A 22,333-nucleotide genomic window follows, 5' to 3' on the forward strand; every position below is an offset into this window, starting at 1 on the left:
ACGAAATCATAATCCCTTCCGAAGCATATCCCCACACGAAATCCCAACCTCACCTCCTCTCTCCTCTGCCCGCCAGCATATTCCTTACTCCAGAATATCCTCGCAACCGAATCAAAACCCGCCACCTCATCTTTACACTTGACATCCACCACGTCATCAACGGACTGCCGAACCTCACCACTATTCCTACGTGGCATCCCACGTGTCGCCCCCGCTTCCAGAATTATTTGGAACACCGTTAAATTCTCAGTTCCTGTCCCTCTACCCTTTCGCACCTCTGCAAATCCCAAAAACGTTAAAAAGGCCCAAAAAGATTTAAAATTTAAATTAAAATTTCTCTGTTAACGGAAAATTGAAAACCCTAGTTGAATTTCGCGCCATGGACAACGCTACTCAAACTACGGCGGCTAATTCGAGTGCTTTCTCGTTCATTTCGAAAGGGTGGCGAGAGGTCCGTGACTCGGCCGACGCGGATTTGCAACTCATGAAAGATCGAGCCAACTCGTTCAAGAATCTCGCGGCGAGTTTTGACAGAGAAATTGAGAACTTAATACACTCGGCGGCTCCAAGTTTTTCGGTTCCGGCCATCCGTCAATCCTCGGAAATCGACTTCATGAAGAAGCTGCAGCCTAAGATATCTGAGTTTCGGAGGGTTTATTCTGCTCCGGAGATTAGCCGGAAAGTGATGGAGAAATGGGGGCCGAGGGCGAAGATAGGGATAGATTTGTCAAGGATAAGGAGCGCGATAGTGGCGGAGGTGCAGGAGACGGAGGAGGAGGATATGGATGGAATTGTTGAATATAACAAGGTTAGGAAAGGGAGGAGGGCGATGTTTAGAGAGGAAGGGCAATTTGGTGATTGGGAACCAATTCGGGCGTTGAAGACAAGGTTAAGGGAGTTTGAGAAGAAAAATTCTTCGGTGGAAATTTTTGGTGGGTTCAAGAATAGTGAGTTTGTGGAGAAAGTTAAGTCCAGTTTGGTAAGCTTTTCTTCTGCTTTTTTCTTGGTTGAGAGTTGAGACTACCTTCTTTGTGTTTTTTTTTTTTCTTTCCTGTTATTTGGCATAGTTTTCTTTTTAATATATAATTGATGGGTTAACTAGTTAGGGATTAATGTCAAGTTGTATAAGGGTACAGAATTGATGGTTGTAATTGCATGGATGTCTATAATCGCTCATCTGAATCAATTATATGTTTTTGGTTTATGCTTCATACAAGGGCTTTGTAGTTTCTGAATTCTCTAATTGATCTTTGTTTGGAATTAGGGAATTTTGATGAATATTGAGTGCCTGGTTCTACTTAGAAACTTGAAGTGTTGAGGATAATGAATTTCTAAATTATAACAAGATGTTAGATAATCCGATAAATTCATTTGAGGTTTTATGATGCTTGAATTCTTATGTAAAAAAAAAAAAAGAATTTATAGGGGCTTGGAGGAGTGACTCTCTTACTAATGAAGGGTTTGATTGCATCTCAGAGTGTGGCTATGAAGTAGGAAATTTCATTGTTTAACATGGTTTATTGAGGTTTTTCTGTTTATCAGGACAAGAACAATTAAATGATTACTGCTTATTGCTACATATATGGTTTTTATCATCCTTTTTATTTTGGTTTCTTGGATGTTGTACTTTTAAATCAGAATGAACATGTCAGTGGCATGAATTGAAGATGTAATTTCTATGATTTAAAAGCATAAGATGAAAACTATGGTAACCTTTAGCTACTAAGGCCTTCTGTAGCACCTAATTACCACTAAACTAAGCATACTAGATACTCTTTTTTAAAGGCTGAATTCAATGGCACACCTTTTATTATTTTAGTAACTGGAATAAATAATGGCTGCTGTAGAATTGTTGTGTTAATTGATTGGCTCATATACTTTGCCTATGGATGCAGGAAATACTGTTGCAAAGAGCATGCATTCATATTTGAAGGCTAGTAAAATTGGTTTCCACACTTCAGTTCTATTGGTTCCTTGTACAATACCCTTTAATTAACCTTTAACAGAGGGTAGTATCTTGGCCTAATTAGTTAGTAGGTCCTTTTACTTTTGATACACTTGGTATTTTAACTACGAGTTAAGTAGTATCTCATCAGTTCCAGTTCTCCTATTTAGGAAGTCCTGTACTATTCTCTTACTAATTAGGCATTGTTGAGAAGAGAAATCAGGTCAAAGTATTTCTGGAAAGTTCAGATGTTCTGATGTTCATGGTGTTAAGAGGTAGTATATTACTTTGACCAATCAGTTATGCCAGGATAATGAAAATAAAATATTCCTTCCATTTGTTATGGGTATCATATTACTCTTACTAGCCTGAACCAAACATTCTTATAAAATATGATTTTTCTGTTTAGAACTTAAAGTTTCTGTGATGGAAAAAATGGAGTAGCTTGAAGTCTCAGCATTTTAGTTTGCTCACTCTATAATATTCCGAAAAGGAGCTTTGTTGGCTCTACTTTGATGGTATTTAGTTGGATATTGAACATTTTAGCTTGTAAAATTTTTGTGTACACTCCAGTTGTTTAATGTTGTGATTTTATTATCTTTCATTATCTTGATTACTATAAATAAAAATCCTTTTAGTACAGAATTGTTTGATTATTTATTTATTTATTTATTTTGCAGAAAGCAATTTGCAAGGAGCCTCACGAGTCGAAGGTTCCCTTCTAAACCTATTGGACCGTTGCTTTGTTTTTGTTTTATTTGTGATTCTTCGATGCAGTCATGTGATTTATATGCTTCAGGCAAATAAGTTTCCGTTTATTGTCAAGGGCTTCTGGAGGGTTTTTGTTTTTGTTTTGTAATGGGTGCCTCATATGATGTAATTGATGGCTTACAGATCAGAGTTACCTGGAACGTGGATCGATATGGTTCACGGAACAGGAACTGGATTGTAAAACGCCCCTTATCTAAAATGTGGTATGATGGGGGTAGTCTTTTTTAAATCGTTCAATAGGGATATATATTTTTTATGTATATATATCTAATTCAAGGCTTCAAATCATTTATTATTAATATCAATCAAGACTTTGCATGAAAAATCAACAAAAGTTGCATTTTGGCCTAAGTTGGTTTTTAGTTAATTTTAAAATCCTTTAAATTCCCATTTGTAAAAAGTTTAAAACATTAAAATCTCTTAATTGCCCTTCAACTGGAAAGGTCTTTTTTTTTTTGGTTGGTTTTTGAAGGGCAACTTGAAAGTTAAAAACATAAAGATTCTTTTAGTTTACTGTCAATTAAGAAGCAAAAAGCCCCAGGTTGCTTTGAATTTTGCACCACTTCTCTTCCCTCTTACCTGTAGCTAGGAGCACCATCTTCTTGCTTCACAAAAGAGACAATTTCAGGCTGTCAGCACTGCTTTCCTTTGTTCCTCTGTCTATTCCTTCTAGAGATTTCTTCTTTCATTATATTTGTCATTGGATTGCATGTTTCACTTTTCCAGATTTCTAACAATCCGAGATTGGGATTGTGCAAACTAATTCGTAAATCGTATTGGGGTTGGCGAATTCGGGTAACTCTGTTACAGTTTTGCCAACTGTATAACAATGACATGTATGTTAGATAATAAGCATGAAAGCCATTCATAAAGTTGTATAACTAACATAGTTCCATGTTAATGAATCAAAGACTGAAACTCCTTTGTTATGATAGGCAATAACTAGACCATGCTTCTACATGAAAGTAGGCTGATTGGGTCTATTTAGCTACTGGCATGCTTGCATTTACTTGGATAGTTGGCTATTTGATTGGGATTAGGGCAACATGCTATATAGTTATATCTTCATTCCTAGGCATAGCCATATTGGAGGTAAACACATAATTCTTTAAATTGTCTTCTGTGCTGGCCTGGGTTAAGATTTCTACCTCATTCACTGCATAACATTTTGGATATTCCTCTATATTGTAAGCCTACTTCACTTTTCATCCATTTATAGCCAATCCTTTGGGTTGATTAAGGTTGACATCACCTTGCTAAGGGTTTTAATGCCTCTTGACCTTAGGGAACTAAAGCGTGGGCTTATCTAGCTGGAAAGGACCGGAAACATGCGTGTAGAATTCACATAAACACTTCAACTTTGAATTTTTGGAAACATTTTCTCATATCTTCAGTTTTTTACCTTATACCTTTTGTTCACGTGTTTTACATTGCCGGTAGAAGTGATAGGTAATGTGATTGCAAGCCATCATATATTAATATACCATACAAGTACAGTGAACCAAATTGATCTAGTATTACTGAACATGCTATTCCCTACGTTTTGGATTGGGCCTTTCTTTTTATTTACATAGGGATAAGAATCTTGTGCTAAACTCCAGTCTCTATACCTGTCCTAAACTTATTAAAGATAATCTAGGAGCAATGATTTGATTTTGATCATTTCATTACAAACATCTCTGTTGGAGATTGGGGCCAATCGTGTGGGGATAAAAAATTGAGCATGGCACTAGCTTTTAATGGATATTGTGTGCAGATGCAAACATGATTGAATATTTAAGATGTTTGGTAAAGTAGCAGTTGAATTATGCTGAATGCTGTTTGCTTTTTCCTGTCTGATATAGGAAGTACCCCCGCTTGATGTACCGGAACTGTTAGCATATTTGGTCAGGCAATCTGGGCCTCTTTTGGATCAACTTGGTGTCAGAAAAGGTAAGTTGCTATTTTTCTCTTATTTTTCTGTTTAAATGTCCAGGGATGAGTAGTTTTTTATTCTTCGAGTTTGAAATATTGTATTCCTTATCACCTTTTGGTTTGATCATTTTATGCAACCATATCTTCTGTACATTTAAAGAGTTATGTTCTCTCATTTCTGCTTTCCATTTTGATTCGCTATGCAGGGGCATTTTAGCTTATTTTTAGTTCATGTCCTGTCTATTGGGAATTAATGAAATTTTCTGTAAAAGCTTCATCTGACCAAATTAGGCTGGTTTCTTTCTCCTGGATTAATTGGGGCCACCACCTTGAATTAATCATTAACCCGCAATGCTTGAAATAGTCCTGAATTTGTTTTCTCTTCTAGGATAAGTTAGGTGGAATAATTAATAGTCTTGTGTTCACCTTTAGTGGGAGTTGATTGTTGGGGACTAGTGAGCCGCTGGGTGCTGGTTTACCTTTTGACCATCTTTCTATGTGACAGTGAAATAAGGATTGCACTTTTATTTTTCAAGAATGGACATGCCACCTTTCCAATTTTTCAAGAATGTAAGATACTCACAAAATTGAAACTTCCATTTGACAATACCAGTTCCTCTTCTCCCCTTTTATCGTAGCTTTCTTTAGTATGAAGTCATTTTTGCTGTCAGAACTGATGTCATTAGATTGCTGTTTTACATCTATTAAGAAAAAAATCATTTAACATCTGTGGAAGTTTCATGCAATTTATATTTTATGCATTTCCCCCTTTTGTTGATTATCTATCTATATAACTTATTAGGTCAGAGAATCTGACTGCAAGTATATTTTACAAGTTCCTTAATTTTTGTTTCAGATCTTTGTGACAAGATAGTTGAAGGCTTGTGTAGCAAACGGAAGAATCAACTTGTTTTGCGCTCCCTTGCCGGGGGAGAACCACCTACTGTTGACAATGATAAGACAAATGATGAACTGGATCTAAGGATAGCCAGTGTCCTTCAAAGTACAGGGCACTGTTATGAGGGTGGCTTTTGGACAGACTTCATGAAGCATGATGACTCCGATGGGAAAAGGAATGTTGCCATTGTTACAACTGCCAGCCTTCCATGGATGACAGGAACTGCAGTAAATCCACTTTTTCGGGCAGCATACTTAGCAAAGTCAGCAAAACAAAATGTCACACTCTTGGTTCCATGGCTTTGCAGATCTGATCAAGAACTAGTTTATCCCAGCAATCTCACTTTCAGTTCACCAGAAGAGCAGGAGAATTATATACGTAACTGGCTTGAAGAAAGGATTGGCTTTAAGGCTGATTTCAAAATCTCCTTTTATCCAGGAAAGGTAACTCTTTAATGTATTACATTATGATCCATCTTCTCACTCATTAACCATACTTAATTAGTGACAAACTTGTTCTAATTGTTTCTTAGTTTTCAAAAGAAAGGAGAAGTATAATACCTGCCGGAGATACCTCTCAATTTATCTCATCAAAAGAGGCTGACATTGCTATCTTGGAAGAACCAGAACACCTGAATTGGTACCATCATGGTAAACGGTGGACTGACAAATTCAACCATGTTGTTGGTATTGTTCACACAAATTACTTGGAATATATTAAGAGGGAGAAGAATGGTGCTTTACAAGCATTTTTTGTGAAACACATCAACAATTGGGTCACCAGAGCATATTGCCACAAGGTGTGTATCGATTTTGTTTTATGCTTGTGTGGTATCTTGGAATATTATTTTTTCAATTCTAAATTGTATCAGAGGTTTGGTCTGTGCACATATCAGACATTTAATTGTGTTATTGGTAAACTTTGAGAGTCATTCTTTGTATTGCATAAACTAAGTTGTTTGTGTTCACCCTTCAGGTTCTTCGCCTTTCTGCTGCAACTCAGGATCTACCGAAGTCTGTGATTTGCAATGTTCATGGTGTAAATCCAAAGTTTTTGAAAATTGGGGAGAAAGTTGCTGAAGAAAGGGAACTTGGGCAGCAAGCCTTCTCTAAAGGAGCATACTTCTTAGGCAAGATGGTCTGGGCAAAGGGATACAAAGAGTTGATAGATTTGCTGGCAAAGCACAAGGATGATCTTGATGGTTTCAAGTTGGATGTGTATGGAAATGGTGAGGATGCACATGAAGTTCAGAGTACTGCTAAAAGGTTGGATCTGAATCTTAATTTTCTGAAAGGAAGGGACCATGCAGATGATTCTCTTCATGGGTAAGGATATCTGGGCACTGCTCTTTTATGGCTGCACTGTTCTGTCTGATCATTTGCTGAGATGATGATTGTGTTTTGAAAAATATATTGAGAGAGAATCTTCATCAAGCGTCTACAAAAATAATCATTGTATCAGTATAGTTACTCCATTTATAATTTCTAACTTTCTCTTCTTTGCCTGAAGGTACAAAGTCTTCATAAACCCCAGTGTCAGTGATGTGCTCTGCACGGCTACCGCAGAGGCACTTGCAATGGGAAAATTTGTAGTATGTGCAGACCATCCATCAAATGAGTTCTTTAGGTCATTTCCAAACTGTCTGACTTACAAGACATCTGAAGACTTTGTTGCTAAAGTGAAGGAAGCATTGGCAAATGAGCCTCAACCCCTTTCACCTGAGCAAAGATACAACCTGTCATGGGAAGCTGCCACCCAAAGATTTGTAGAATATTCAGAGCTTGATAGAGTTTTGAATAATGAACATAATGGTGCAAAATTGAGAAGATCAAATGGAAAATTAATTGCAAAATCGGTTTCAATGCCAAGTCTCTCAGAGATGGTTGATGGGGGGTTGGCATTTACCCACTACTGTCTCACAGGGAATGAGTTCCTTAGACTTTGCACTGGAGCAATACCTGGTACACGGGATTATGACAAGCAACATTGTAAAGACCTTCATCTCTTACCTCCACAGGTGGAAAATCCTATCTATGGCTGGTAAGTAGATGTAAAAACTGTATTGACAATCTTGTGTATAATAGTCATGCACTGTCTGTAGTAGCTGGTAACCATCGCTTTTAGTCTAAAGGTTTCTTTTGCTTCAGTTAACAATATATTTGTTTCTGAGGAAAGATATCTAGACAGTCTAGTATAAGTTTTGTTCTGTTTTCTGCCTTTTCCACCCTCGTGTTGTGAATAGATAAAAATAGATGCCAAAATATTTTTAAACTGTTGTGGGGTTCCATTTGGCTTTTCTTATTTTTGGTTGGGTGCATAAACTGTTCTTCCTCCGATATAGTTAGCTTGGTGTCTTGAGAAGAGATTTGGAGTACTTTCCTGATGACAGTCTGGGGTAAGATCAAACTGAACGATGCTTTGTTGTAAGTAATGGTAATATTTGAAATGTCTAAACAAGCTGCAAGAAAATTGTTGTGACTTTCCTTCATCTTTTGTTTTCTAGGTTTTATCTTTTCTAGGATTCAATTTAGGATTTGAGCTTGGTGCTTAACAGATTTTTTTCTTTCTCCTATGTATTGAGTTTGCTGTCCCCAGGGGATATATGAAGCCCCTTTCCTGATGAAAACCTCTGAGCATATGCTTGCAAGTATGTGCGTATATGCATCATGTGACAAACTATTCTTCTATCAATCAATTGTTCTTACAATTGACATGGATTTTGGGGTTAGCAACTGGCTTCTTCAATTGATTTTAAGCATTTGAACTCCATTGTTAGGTATTCTGCTGATTCAGAGCCACTGCCACAAGCCCCCTGCTTTTTTATTGGTTTTTACTAGTAACTACACTTATCTTTGTTGGTATCAATCTCCTGTAGTTGTTACCTATGTAATGTAGAGACTAGAACCCTACCTTTTTGGACATTTTTTGATGATATAAATTCTACAATATAATGGGAAAACCTTTTTGATCGTTGTGTACTTATATGGAAAGTCATGTTACTCATAGTGATATAGGTGGCCGATTATTTGTAGATATATTTACTCTCACATAATAGGTTCAGCACCTGGCTATCCGTGCTCGATGTCATAATTGTGTTGTGTAGAAATAAGATATCCATAGTTATAAGATAAACACGATTAATTAAACATGGTATAATCTTAAACACAAATATATATACGTTTATTAAACGTATAATACAAAATAATTTGTCCAACATGTTTTTTAGATGGGTGGGTTAAATTTTATATGATATAACATGATTTAAAATGTATATAATTACAAATGAAATATAATATTATTATTCAAATTTAAAATTAATAATCATATAATAAATTATAATAAAACAACAATATCTATCAAGCATAATAAAAATCCACCACCATCAAGAAGTATGATAAAAGAAAGTATTCATAGAGTGATTTAAACGGGTCATAAATGTGTTAAAGTTGTTATGTTTACATTATTAAATAAATGGATAATAAACAAATCATGGGTGATATGGATACACAATAAACGTGTTTTAAACGGATCTTAAATGAATTAAGCAAGTTTGACATGTTTAAAATATGAAATTTTCGTATCTTAATTGTATTGACATGATTAAAATACGAAACATGAATATCCTAAATATGAACTCATTTAATTTCGTGTCGTTTACAAAATTACAAGGTTAGATAAGATTATCTATTTGATTTTTTTGTTCACTTAGAGTTAGAGTAGTACTATTTGCAAATTGCAATTTCTACATTGTTAGGTGAGAGTGGCATGCATGTAATTGATGCTAAATTAAGCTTGTTTCTAATGTTTGTACTCTAGGCAAGGATTGTTCTTTTTTTTTTTTTTTTTTAAATCGAGGAAAGAGGGTTTCGAATTTTATTTTTTAGGTAAGAGATTATGCACCAATTAATGAGTCAAATGTTTGAGTGTTAGGCAAGATTGTTAACTGAGAAAAGTATAACTACAATGCATATGTATCATTATTCCGGAATGAAGAAAAAAGTTAACCCCAAAAGCTGATGAGGGTGGTTTGATTGAAAAGAAGGTGGTATGGACATTGGATTCCCTACTTGAGACCCTGTTAATCTGGAATTCAAGGCATATCATCATCTAAAAGCTGTTAAACAAAGTAAAAGAAAAATCAAGAAATGGAAGCAGGAGGACAAATAAACCGCTGTCGCTAAGCTCTTTTGGGCGTGCGGTTCACGTGTGAATCCAACTTATTCTGCATTTTAAGTTCAGAGAAGGAAAATGGAGTTGAGCTCACAAATCATTCCAAATAGACTGGTTTCTATCAGCATGTGATTCCCATTTACCACCACAAACTGACTCTTCACCCAGTAGAAAAGCTCTATGACCCATCCAAAAATTTGAAGTAGAAAGCTGGACCTAGACTAGAGTGGTCAAAGTGCTGGAATATTATAGCAGGGATTGTTCTTGAAATTTCAGTTAAGCCCATACCATCAAGAGACTTTGAGAATTTACAAAGTATTCAATTCTATTTTATCTCTTGTCACCTTTTAACCATTTACTATATTTTTTTAATCAAAATTAATTTTGGTTTGTTATATAAACACTTGAAAAATTCTAACGATCAAGCAAGCAGTAAAAAACAAAGAAGTGGTAAAAGCAAAGTTTGTTGGCTTGTTATAGTAAAGTTTTTCATTTGCAACTTCGTTTTGAGCCAACTGTTTATATTAGTGCTTAATTAAGAGCAGATTAAATACATATAATCCACTTTCTGAACAAGTTATGGTAACCACATTAGGGTTGGTATCACTCAGATTCAGTTAGCATGCATCTACACAATTATAAGTTTGCCTGCTTCAGAATAAGGGAAAAGGGTGCTTCAATGTCTAAATACATCCTGTGACACTTAAAGTCATTCATGAATCTGATATTGTAATTTTCTAAACTTTTTACTGATTCTTTGAGTAAAACATGTAATCAGTGATTGGCTGGCTCCTTTGGTATTACTTAATCCAGTGACAGCCAAATTTAACAGCTTTCTACAGCTGGTTAAGCTATGGGATTGCAGTCAATGCTCAGATTACTGACATCTAATTAAAAGAAAAAAAAGAAACAAAAGAACCACTTACATTGCTGTTTGTGTTGTGTTTCCCACGTTCAGTTCTCATCTGAATTTTACTTTGGTAGAGCCAGAATACTAATTGATGCAGTAGAACATTCATACGAACCATTAATTGTTTATTCTATAATGGGTTTCTCGTATAATTATGAATCAGGGTAGTACTTCACTTTAAAGATTTTGGTTGCGTGAATTTTGTCCTCATTAGTGGAAGCTTAAAGCATGGGAATTGTGTGGTGCAGCTGTGTTTCTAACCAAAACCCCATTGTTCTCATTTTCATTAAAAAATTGGAGCAACTTGCTTTCCTTTGCTCTTGAAGGAATATAAAAAAAAAAAGAAAGAAAGAAAGAGGAAACAAACAAATTGAAGATAGGGGGGGTCTGTTTAGCCTATCTGGAATCTCATCATAAAGTAATGAGTGAGGGCACTTGGATGCTGCACGTGTATGTTGATGGACCTAACTTCTTCTAACAAAAAAGCATATTATATATTCTTTTGGGTGGGAATTCCTTCACCTCCCAGGAGATAACTTTTGCATGAAGAAAATTGATTGAAACAGAAATGATTCCTTGGTCAGGGAAGATTCATGGAAAAGTGTTGCTTTTCACCATTTCTTTTCTTAGAGACTCATTCGGTATTAATTAGCATCATTCATCTGTTGTGTCCATTTCACATCTTTAACTTGTTGGCACTAGAAAACAAGTTGCAGCAATAAACTTTGATTTGAAAATGGGCTTTCTTTAAAGCGAGTCAAATTGGTGACATCAATGGGAAAAAACTAAGCTTGAAACAAAGTCAATGGGCAGATTATACCACCCAGATACTAGTTAATTTATAGCTTTAATCATAATAGTCATTCATCTTTTCAGATGATGATTTAGGCTTTTGCAGGGGAGGACCGAACCTGCCTAGCCAGCAAGTTCTATTGGCACCTGAAACAAAAATTCTTACCAAACCCCTTGTGGATCTATTGGCGTTTCTACTTGGGGATTAATAAATAATGCCCACTTGCATGGAATTGCAAGTGGTGAACAACTCAAAGTTCAAAACTGAAAATTTTGAAGTTCCATTGTCTGTCTGTCTGTCTACCTGTACGATCTCTATGTGGTTAGTGGGTGGCCTTTTCACCTTTGCTTATTGTGGACCTATGAGATTTCCATTTGGACCGTTGTTTATGCTTGTCCATGGTTTATGCTAATCCCTAGAGTCCTAGGTCCTTAACCAGAATTAGTGCACTTTGCTGTTACAACAGTTCCATATGATTTGAGACTTTTGGAAGAACCTCGCCAGGAGCCTACTTATAAGCAAGTGCATTTGTATTGGCTGTTTTATTAACTTAAGCTTCAACTCTTAGATGAAGCAACTACTAAAATTAGACTATTTTTTCTTTAGTTTTTTTCCTCTTAGAAGTGAGGTTTATTTCTTGTATTTCAAAGTAAAATTGTATAAGTTCTTCACTCATGCCACTCAAGAAATGGTTTTTGTCAAAATTTTTATTCTAACACTAAGATTCAATAGTTACTTTTTCCTCTTATTAAAGACTGTAGAGAAAATTGAAAAGAGAATTGGATTGAAGTTTTTTCAAATTTTTTTTATATTTTTTAATCAAATACTTGCCTTTATAGACAATATGAAGGCTAAGAAAATTACAAGAATACTCTGATCAGTTTTGTAACTGATTTTAACAAACTTAAAACATTATAAAGACTAAAATAACCTTACCTTTCCTATCTATTAACATCAGAATAATAGTCACATTATTTCACAATAGGCTACTGCCATAGCCCTATATTAAGCTTCTGTGGAACTTCTAGCCACCATAGACTGTTTCTTGGACTTCCAACTAACAAGGGAGCTGCCAAGAAATACACCAAAACCAAAAATGGACTTCCTATTGTCTTTACAACCAGCCCAATCACTACCACTAAAAACTCTTAAATGCATATCAAATATTGAAGCCATGAGAATACTTTGCTTTAGAGCATTTTTCAAGTACCTCAAAACTCTATGAGCAGCTTGTAAATGAAGAACACTAAGCCTATCCATAAATTGAGACAAACATCGCAATGCATATGCAATGTTTGGTCGAGTGAATGTCAAGTATAGTACCTGCCAACAATTATCTATAACTAGTAATATTTCTTAACAACTCAACACCATCATCCTTTGTGAGTTTGTGATTATAGTCCATAGGTTTGGCACCTAGAAAACCCCACTCATTGATCAATTTTGAAGTATATTTTCTTTGGAAAATGAAAATACCTCTAGTTGATCTTGCAACTTCCAATCCTAAGAAATATTTGAGTGCACCTAGGTCTTTGAGCTTAAATTATGCTTTAGAAAAATTTTCACTTCATTCTGCTACATCAATGTCTTTCCAATCACAATGTCATCTACACACACCATTAAAGCTATAAAATCTCCATTTTTGTTCACTTTAGTTAATAAAGAATAGTCACTTTTTGACTACCAAAAACCAAAATTCATTAGAGATTGTGTGAATTTGGAATTCAATTATCTTAAGGCCTGCTTATACCCATACAAGGACTTTTTAAGCTTGTAAGCAAGTTTGCAATTTGGTGGATATTCCCTTTTGAGCTCATAGCCCTGTGGTAAGTCCATATACAAAGTTTCATCAAGCTCACCATTAAGTAATGCATTGTTGATATCTAATTGGGACAAATGCCAACCTCGAGATGTTACCAAAGCCAAGAATACTCTAATTGTTGTTTGTTTTGCTACTGGACTAAATGTTTCAGTATAGTCAAAATCCCCCTTTTGACCATAGCTCTTCGCCACTAACCTAGCTTTTTATCTTTATATGGTCCAATTTGCTTGCAACTTCACCTTATAGGCCCATTTACATCCCATTGTGTATGCATCAACAAGTAAAGGTAAAACAATCCATGTTTCATTATTTTCTAAAGCCTTAATTTTATATTTCATAGCACTCTTCCTGATGATCATATTGAATTGCTTACTAATAAATACGTGGTTTTAGGATTTGTGTGAGAGAAGTTGTAAATACTTTCTGAGAAGAAGAAAGTTGTTGTGGTGATATGAACTTATCAATTGGGAGTTTTGTAACCGGGTTAGTGTGCTTAAGAAGGTTACATTGGTAAATATCTAACTACTTGGGCAAATGTTTTATTTTGTCCTTTTTTTTGTAAAATATAGTTGTTTTCAATTGACGAAGGTTTATTCGGATGATTACTAACATATGGAATTCCATCAATGTGAGGTTCATGAGAAACATTAATAGTAGGGGTATTTTTGTCAATATTTTGACTAGGTCTTAATGTGGTAGAGTCTTTTGAAGAATTAGTTGGTAAAGTAGTAGAATAAGATGCAGATATATCAAAATGACTTTAACTAGTTGAGGATGACGAGAAAAATGAAATTGTAGTAGAATTGGGTATATTTGTATCAATGTCAACTTGCTTGGGAGAAAACAAATTAGTAAGTCATTATTGGATTGATATTGACATATAAAGATGCTTTCATGAAAGATTACACCCTTTGAAATGAAAATTTGTTGAGTGTCTAGATCATATAACTTGTATCCGTTAACTCTAATGGGATATCCTATAAAAACACATTTTCTAGCCCTAGATTCAAAGTTCTTTCTTCCTTGTGCTAACGTTTATACAAAACACAAAGCACCAAACACTTTTAAATGTTTATATGTAGGAACCCTTTGAAAAAGTAACTCATATGGAGTTTATTTTTAAGAATGGGAGAAAGAACTCTATTTATGATATGAATTGCAACTAAGATTGAGTCTCCTAAAAATTTGAGAGGTAGTGATGATTGAAACATCAATGATCTTGTTACATTAAGCAGATATTGATGTTTTCTTTCCATTTTGTTGGGGTGTCCCTACACAAGAATGTTGATTTATTATTCTTCTAGATGCATAGAATTTTAATAGGTTGAACTCAAATCCATTGTCTAATCTTACTTGTTTAATTTTGGTATTGAATTGGTTTAATACCATGTTATAAAATGTAAGAACTATGGTAAGTACATCAGACTTATAAGAAATGTGCATGTAAACCTACTATGATCATCCATAATTGTCAAGAAGTAATGATAACCATTGATTTTAACAATAGCATATGGACCCCAAATGTCCATATGGACCAAATCAAAACAAGGATTACTAGATTAATCATGTATAGGAAATCACAATTTTCTTTGCCTTACCAATGGACAAATTTCACAAACTGTATTACGAGAAATTGTTACATTTGGACAGATTTTATGAACTACATACAATTTGTTTGATGAAATGTGACCTAGTCTAAAATGCCAAATATCAAATGTTTTTGGCATGAACACACTTAAATTACAAGTCTTATTGAAAACTAAAGGAATACTATGAATTAAATTTTTGGAAACTGCATGAACAAAGGATGGAATAACATTCTTTATAGGGGCATTTTTGGCAAATAGATTTGGCAATATCATTGCTTTGTATAGTATAACCTCTATAAATCAATAGTCGATATATTAATAACTTTGATTAAATAATATTTTTGGTCAGTCCCAACTGAAGACCAATTTGGTAAATTAATAATTGGCTAAATTTATAAGATAATACCTTAAAAAAACACATATAAATTAATAATCTCTTTATACATTAAAACTATATATATATATATATATATAACTCAATTATGAGGCCTTTGTATAATATGACTCTAATGTTACTTATTTCCTTTTGAAATTGATGTCTCTCTAGGCCTCATCTCTAACTTTTCTTAGTGCATTAAAAAGCTTTGGTGTAGTGTTTTCGTATTGCAAAAGAAAATTATGCAATGTGATTGTTGCTTTGAGTGCATTTTTGCACAAGACAAGCTTCAGTATAGAACTATCATCTTCAACTTCATTTCTTTGTCATGTCCCATGACGTTCTCAATAATTTGCTCGTCACTCAACAACTCTAAAGTTGCCTCATTTTCTCTTAGGTAGTTTAAAAGGTACTCAACATCCATTGTATCACGATACTTTAACTCTTTAATTAAAACATGCAATTGTTGAACACCTCCATCATCTAAGTGTTGATCCAAATTCTCTGAAGCCACATTATCCATAGACCTAATTTTACAATGTCAAAAGCAGTTACAATTGTACTTGCTTGAACATTTGTTGTCTGAGCCGAGATTGCAAGATTCATTACATCTAAACATTTATCTTTTTTGGATTTAGGATCCCAATTTCATAACCCTCTAAAAGATTTCAATAAATTAATAAATTATTGATTTATTGATTAAATAATATCTCGATTAATTAATAAATTTTCATGGTTCCAAGGATATTAATTTATAAAAGTTTAACTATGTAAAGCCTTGCCTTGACCCTAGCAAGACCACTCATTTTCCATGATGTTGGGTCCTAAATTAAACAATTAAAATCAATAAAATCAGATGATATAACCTATTCTTTGTTAGTTTGCTAACTAAAACTAGTTGACCTTAAAACTGGAAAAACACAAGACATCATATAAAATTGGAAAAGGTGTTAGCCTAACACTTCCTATATGTGTCATTGATGCCTTATTATTATTAGTCGTTTGAACATAAACATTCTCAGTTGGCTTGGGAGTCATGAAACAATTCAAGCAATATGCTATGTGATCGTATGCATCTTTGTCAATTATCCAAGAATTCCAATCTAACATTAAAACATTTTTGTCATTTGATTTATCACTCAAGCTATAGAAAGATTTTGAGCATAAGGAACCAAATATAATACCAACCACCATTGAGTTCACAATAGATGGACCATATTGATGATTTTTCATACTAGTAATGTTGGTTGATGAATTGGTTAAAGGTGGATTATCAGCTGGTGGATTATCAACCAACTTAGTATCTTGATCACTTATGAGTGCAATAAGTCTCTGATATTGGTTCTTGTTAAACATCCGAAACAATGAACTTGTTGTAGATTTGCATTTATCAAATCGCATACTCGTAATAACATTGTTGACAGTTGAGATTGGTTTCCTTACAATATTCTTGATTATTCTATTTTATAAAATTATTTTAGTCCAATTTTGTTATTAAATATTAGCTAAATCCGTAATTTTCAATTATAATTTAGTTATTTTTAGTTGTTTTTATAATTAGTTTATTTTTAAGTGAGTTATTTTAATTTTATGTTATTTGTTTTAAATTGGTTATTATTTATTAGTTTTTATATTTTTTGTAGGAACTAAGGGAATTAGGCTTAATTTTGAAAAGTAAGGTGTTAAAAGACTTGGAAGTCTGCTTGCATATACTTTAGTGTTTTAGCCATAACTCCCGTTACAGAACTCTAAATGATGCGATTCTTAGACCATTGGAAAGCTAAGAAATAGAGCTACAATTTTCGTGAGGATCACTTTACCTAGTTCTACATCAAAGATAGAGAAAATTGTGTCAAAAAATGACTAGATGTACAGTGGCGGGAATTAGAATTTTTAAAGATTGAGAATTGATGATTGGGCCTCTCATTACACTTTTAAGCCCAATTAAATCATAGCTCAAATTAGGGAACTATAGGTTAAGTTTATTAGTATAAATAGGATATTTGTAAGAACATGAGGTTAGACAATTTTTGGAGATTCAAGAAGCTAGAAGTTAAGGCTGAAACTTGAAGAGCAAAGCTGCAAATATTTGTTTTGTTTTATTCCTTAGCTTTTACTTTTCTTGTTATTCGCAATGGTTGAATTTTAAATAAAGTTATTTGTCTTTGCAATCATGAGTAGCAAATTTTCTTTTTCTAGGATTACAATTGAACTCACATGTAATCTGAATTTTTAATCTTTTTCTTATTTTTAACGGAATTGAATTGTTTATTCCAATTTGATCTTAATGCTTTTAATATCTTTGCCACCAATTAAAATGATCTAGGAACTTAAATAAACTTGGGAAAGAGAGTTTAGTGTAGACTAAAATTGGGAGACCATATGATCATATTAATTGATTTGTGTATACGATAAGGATATACATATAGGCCATATGTAGCCAGATTAGAGCATGAACCTAATGAATCTGTTTTAATTTCAATTCACATAGGAATATAGTATTTTGGTTAAAATAGATACTTTTATAAGATGAGTCGAGAGACCTTTATAAATAATTTAGGACTCTAGGTTAGCAATTCAACCCATTAAAATAAGTTAAGGAAGAGAAGTAAAATTTAGATGAAGTGTGAGAGATATTGTAATTCTAGGCTTGTTTGATTTGATATTTACTCAAGTTATTATTATTTTGATTTTTCTTAGTATACATTTTGCTTAAGTATCTTTAGTTAGTTAATTTAGTTATTTGATATTGATTGTATGGATAAGGTTAAATTGTTCTAATTTTAGTATTTAGTTAAATTTTAGATCAATTCTCTGTGGGATCGATACTCTGCTTGCTTATATACTGTCTATTCGATATGTATACTTGCGTAGTAGAATTTTAACTGTCAGTTCTTCCCTTTAGTAAATTTGAAGTCAAATGGGAATTCCATAATTCTATTGCTAGGAACGGCATGGCTAGAGCATCAATGCAACGAAATAAACAAAAATTAAAACAAAGTGAAACCATGCTTCCTACCTTGGTTTGCCTTGGTGCTTTAATGCAAAGTAAAAACATCATATAAAATTATAGAATTATATTACCTTGCTAATTGATATCACAATCAAATGTCTCCTTTTTGGTGTTGAAAAATCGTGCACACTTCCAAGCTTGAAAGAATCCTAGCCAATCAATCGCTTGGCTTCCAATGTTGCACACATGATTGCAATGGAACCTTTTCCAAAGAGAGAGCTTTCAACCATGGGCTTGTGCTAGCAAGTGGACAATGGTTCGTCATCACTTTTTCTTTGATTTCTAATCGAGAATCACAAGAGATGTCACTCTTAATTTCTTTTAAGGGTGGCATCACTCAAAGAAAGCTATTAGTTTTTCTCTAAAACTAACATGCTTATAAAAAATAGTGGTTATCATGTGACTTTTATATCTAGGTTTTTAGACTTATTAAAATTGCAAAATAAGCCTTTCAATATTATTACTTTTTTAATGTTTAACTAGTACCTAGTTAGTTAGTTGGTTAGCACCCGAGTATTTGTCTCATTGGTTGGTGCATAATCCCCTTACCTAAAGAGTAGGGTGCGAATCCCCCTACCTAAAGAGTAGGGTGCGAATCCCCCCTCCCCCAATTATATAAAAAAAAACTAGTACCTAGTTAAACTATTTTAATTAGGTTAGTAGTAAAAACCTAGTTTATGATTTAAGTCTAACTTAAATCATCACACTTTCAATTTAATCCATATTGTAACTTTTTTTGTGTGATCTATTAGTTTCCTAACATGTTGGCAATGGAATTGAATTATAATTTTATTAATTAATTAATTAATTTAAATGAATCCTATTCGATTTAAATTAACTAATTTAATTCCATTTACCAACATTGGCATCTAAAATGCATCATGGCCACCCAATTGTTAGGAGAGTCAAAGGATTCTTTGATAACCTTTCAGTGTACAATCTTATAGTGTAATTCATTCCATCATCATATATCCCAAAGATGATAAGAGTTTAGTGCAGTGTCTACTCTTATTGACCTCCATATTTGTTCCTGTAGTTAGATCATTAGCTTTATAGAGACTTATGAAACTCATTTTATAATCTCCTAATCACCTTGGCCAAGGGTTTGATTAAGCTAATATCAACCAAGAACTAATGAAATATTTCTCTTTGAATCACTTGTGGTGATGATTCCTATCTTGACCATTCATTTGCCTTCATATGCTTTATACTATTCCCAAAAGCATCATATTTTGGCATCATTGGTTAGGCACTCGTACAGATAAAATCAAAGCATAGCTGTCACAACCCAAATTTTCGGCCATGACCGGTGCATGGGCCCAATGGGCATAGCCCACTAAGCCCAAGTAAGCCTTTTTATGCAATCCCAATCATCATTATCAACCGTAATTTCTAAAACCACATATTTCAATTCTCAATTTTAAATATTTTAGTAACATTTTATGGCAATCCAATATTCACATTTGTATTATGCTAACATAGTATCACTCATTTGCCACCTTACAGTGGCATCAGTAATCAAATATACATATTTGATTTTTAACATGAATCTTAGGTCTTCATTACTTATACATGTACACAAGCATAAGACTCTTGATTGTCAGCGGAGTGACTGTGGGTGAAGGTATAGCTCTTGAGATGTCATAGTACCTACCAAGAAGGTGAGCTTATGTGTGCAACTCAATCTAGGTCCCAATTGCCTCCAAATCTGAAAACATGAATTTTAAAAATGTGAGTATAAAACTCAGTGAGTGAACATAAGAAGGGAACAAGGAATCAATAGGAAGAATTTGGAAATCATGGTGCACTTGTTTTAAAAACAATGCAATTGATTTAGTTTCTTACTAAAAACCCCTCATTTCAAACTTTGATTAATAACCTCATAGTGTTGCAAAAACCCAAGATCAATCCATGAAGTTAAATGGGTGAAAAATATGTCAAAATCAAGTAAGGTAGTAAGCATGGCAACAAGTTTCTCGCTGCAACGAGAAATAGTGTCAGTTTGCATATATTTCAGTTTTTCTAGCATATCTTTTGCTACAGAAGTTCAATTGACCTCATTTTTGAACCATTAGAAATCTAAGAGACAGGGATACAACTTTGATGTTTACCACTTTTCCCTATTCAGACGAGAAGGTGGTCAAAATCTTCACCGAAGTGAAAGCACTGTATCAAAACCCTAGAGTTTCTCGCTACAGCGAGAATAATTCTCGCTGTAGCGAGTTGTTGGCTGCCAAAACATAATGTTTCTCACTGTAGTGAGTTGTTGGCTGCCAAAACATAATGTTTCTCGCTGCATCGAGAGGTAGGGCATCTAAGTGTAAAAAGGACCTCCTTTGCACTAAAAATCCATTTGGTGTTGCAATAAAAATCAATTTGCAAGAAAATGGGAAATTCTCAAGATTTATCATGACAAATTTCACATGCATTACAACCATATACCATATTCATGAACTTTTATTTCACAAACATATATATTCTTATATACATAAATAAACACCAATACCACCATTATCTCACCTAGCTCATGTGCATCCCCCCACATCGTGCACATAGCTGGAGTCATCGTGTGCATCCCCCCACATCGTGCACAGTCAATGCCATTGTGTACATCCCCCCACATCGTGCACACGGGCACTATCATCATCCATCTCCCTCACCACAGTCATCATCGGCATGTGCATCCCCCCACATCGTACACACGCACGGTTATAATTATCACACAATATCAACTACCAATGCACAACATATATATATATATATATATATATATATATATATATATATATATCAACATAATGTAGTAGTGCATGAATCCATAACAGCCACATGTCACAACATAGAGACAATTTATCAAGGGCTTGTTCTCAAGGCACGTGTTTTTAAGAAAAGTTAGATAAAATCAATCAATGTTTTGTGCAAATAGTTTCACATTCCCAAAATAGTTTTGAAATGCAAGTTCACTTACCGATTTTGTTAATTCTTTTGCTTGACTCTAACCTCAACTAATACTCAAAATGGACATGTGAGGCCTTGTTGGAACCTACACACACATAACATCACAACCAACCCAAATTGGCATTAATATAATTTCCAAAGCTCTTTCTTAAATCAAGTTCCACTAGTTATTCCTAACTAGCTTCCAATTGCCATTAAATGACTATCTATTCTTTCTACTCTAGTAACTCTAGAAATAAATAAACAAACCTCAATAATAAAACAGCTCACAACTCTAATTACTAGCCATTATCAACAACCTAAAATCAATCTTCATTCATCACTCACCTTGATGGATTTGTAGTTGAATTTCTTCTCAAGAATACTCAAGCTATCATGGAAAGTCTCTCTCTTTCTCTCTCTAAAATTTCTAGTTAGTGAGAGAAAGTGCTGAACAAAGACTTTTTAAGGATTTTAAGGTGAGAGAGTGAAAGAGAACAAAAGGTTCCATGAAGAAGTGCTCAAAAGCATGAAAATTGAAGCTAGAGAGAGAAAGTTATGGAAGTTGCAAAGCAAGCTTCCATGGAGGATAAAAGAAATGTGAAAGAGGAGGAAGAAGAAGAAGGAGAAGCTGCTGGAAGCTGTTGGAGCTTAGATATTTATGCTTCAAGTTAATCCAAATTTCCACCAAAATTACCAAAATGCCCTTAACATGGTGGTTTTGTCTTCCTCCCATCCTTTGTGCAACCTTTTTGCTCTTTTGACACTGAAACAAAGTCCATAATAGTCTAAAGGTACTCAGGTTCATGAAACTTAAAAATTTAGACTCGAGATGCAAAATGACCATTTTGCCCTTATTATGGAAATTATCATTATTTTTATCTTTTTCATTTATTTACCATCATAAACATCATTTATTCATTCCTTAGGCCTATTTAGATCTTAATAGCTTAAAAAAACCCACTCGTAGGATCTCACCAAGAGAAATTACGAAATTACCCCTAGTCTGCATTATCGCGTCTACTTCTAGTTTTGTTTCTATGGAGATCGAGATTTCATAGGTTCACTTCTGAATTACCCTTTTAACTCAGTAATCAACCTCAATTAGTATCCATAAACTTTATTAGCCACCGTATCAAAATGCAAGGTACTACAATAGCACTCCATATATAAGACAACATGGTGTCTCAAGTCG

The 22,333-nt window shown here is 34.0% G+C and overlaps 1 protein-coding gene across 1 annotated transcript; it reads left to right on the forward strand.

The window, feature by feature from the left end:
• The first annotated feature begins 260 nt into the window (after positions 1–260).
• Positions 261–7,799, forward strand: DGD1 (UDP-Glycosyltransferase superfamily protein). The gene is made up of 7 exons (XM_018121626.2): positions 261–979; positions 2,626–2,658; positions 4,561–4,648; positions 5,487–5,971; positions 6,061–6,327; positions 6,504–6,853; positions 7,038–7,799. The coding sequence occupies exons 1-7, from the start codon at positions 380–382 to the stop codon at positions 7,570–7,572; spliced, it is 2,358 nt and encodes a 785-aa protein (XP_017977115.2). The 5' UTR covers positions 261–379; the 3' UTR covers positions 7,573–7,799.
• Positions 7,800–22,333: the final 14,534 nt, after the last annotated feature.

The sequence above is a fragment of the Theobroma cacao genome, chromosome 5 (assembly GCF_053813885.1).
Source record: "Theobroma cacao isolate CCN51 chromosome 5, ASM5381388v1, whole genome shotgun sequence".
Taxonomy (NCBI): Eukaryota; Viridiplantae; Streptophyta; class Magnoliopsida; order Malvales; family Malvaceae; genus Theobroma; species Theobroma cacao.

Bases quoted from the DNA above. Each gene is read 5' to 3' on its own strand.
- DGD1 (XM_018121626.2), top strand. From the start codon at position 380: ATGGACAACGCTACTCAAACTACGGCGGCTAATTCGAGTGCTTTCTCG. The intron at 2,659-4,560 runs GTTCCCTTCTAA...TGTCTGATATAG, and splicing joins AGGAGCCTCACGAGTCGAAG to GAAGTACCCCCGCTTGATGT. The intron at 5,972-6,060 runs GTAACTCTTTAA...ATTGTTTCTTAG, and splicing joins TCTCCTTTTATCCAGGAAAG to TTTTCAAAAGAAAGGAGAAG.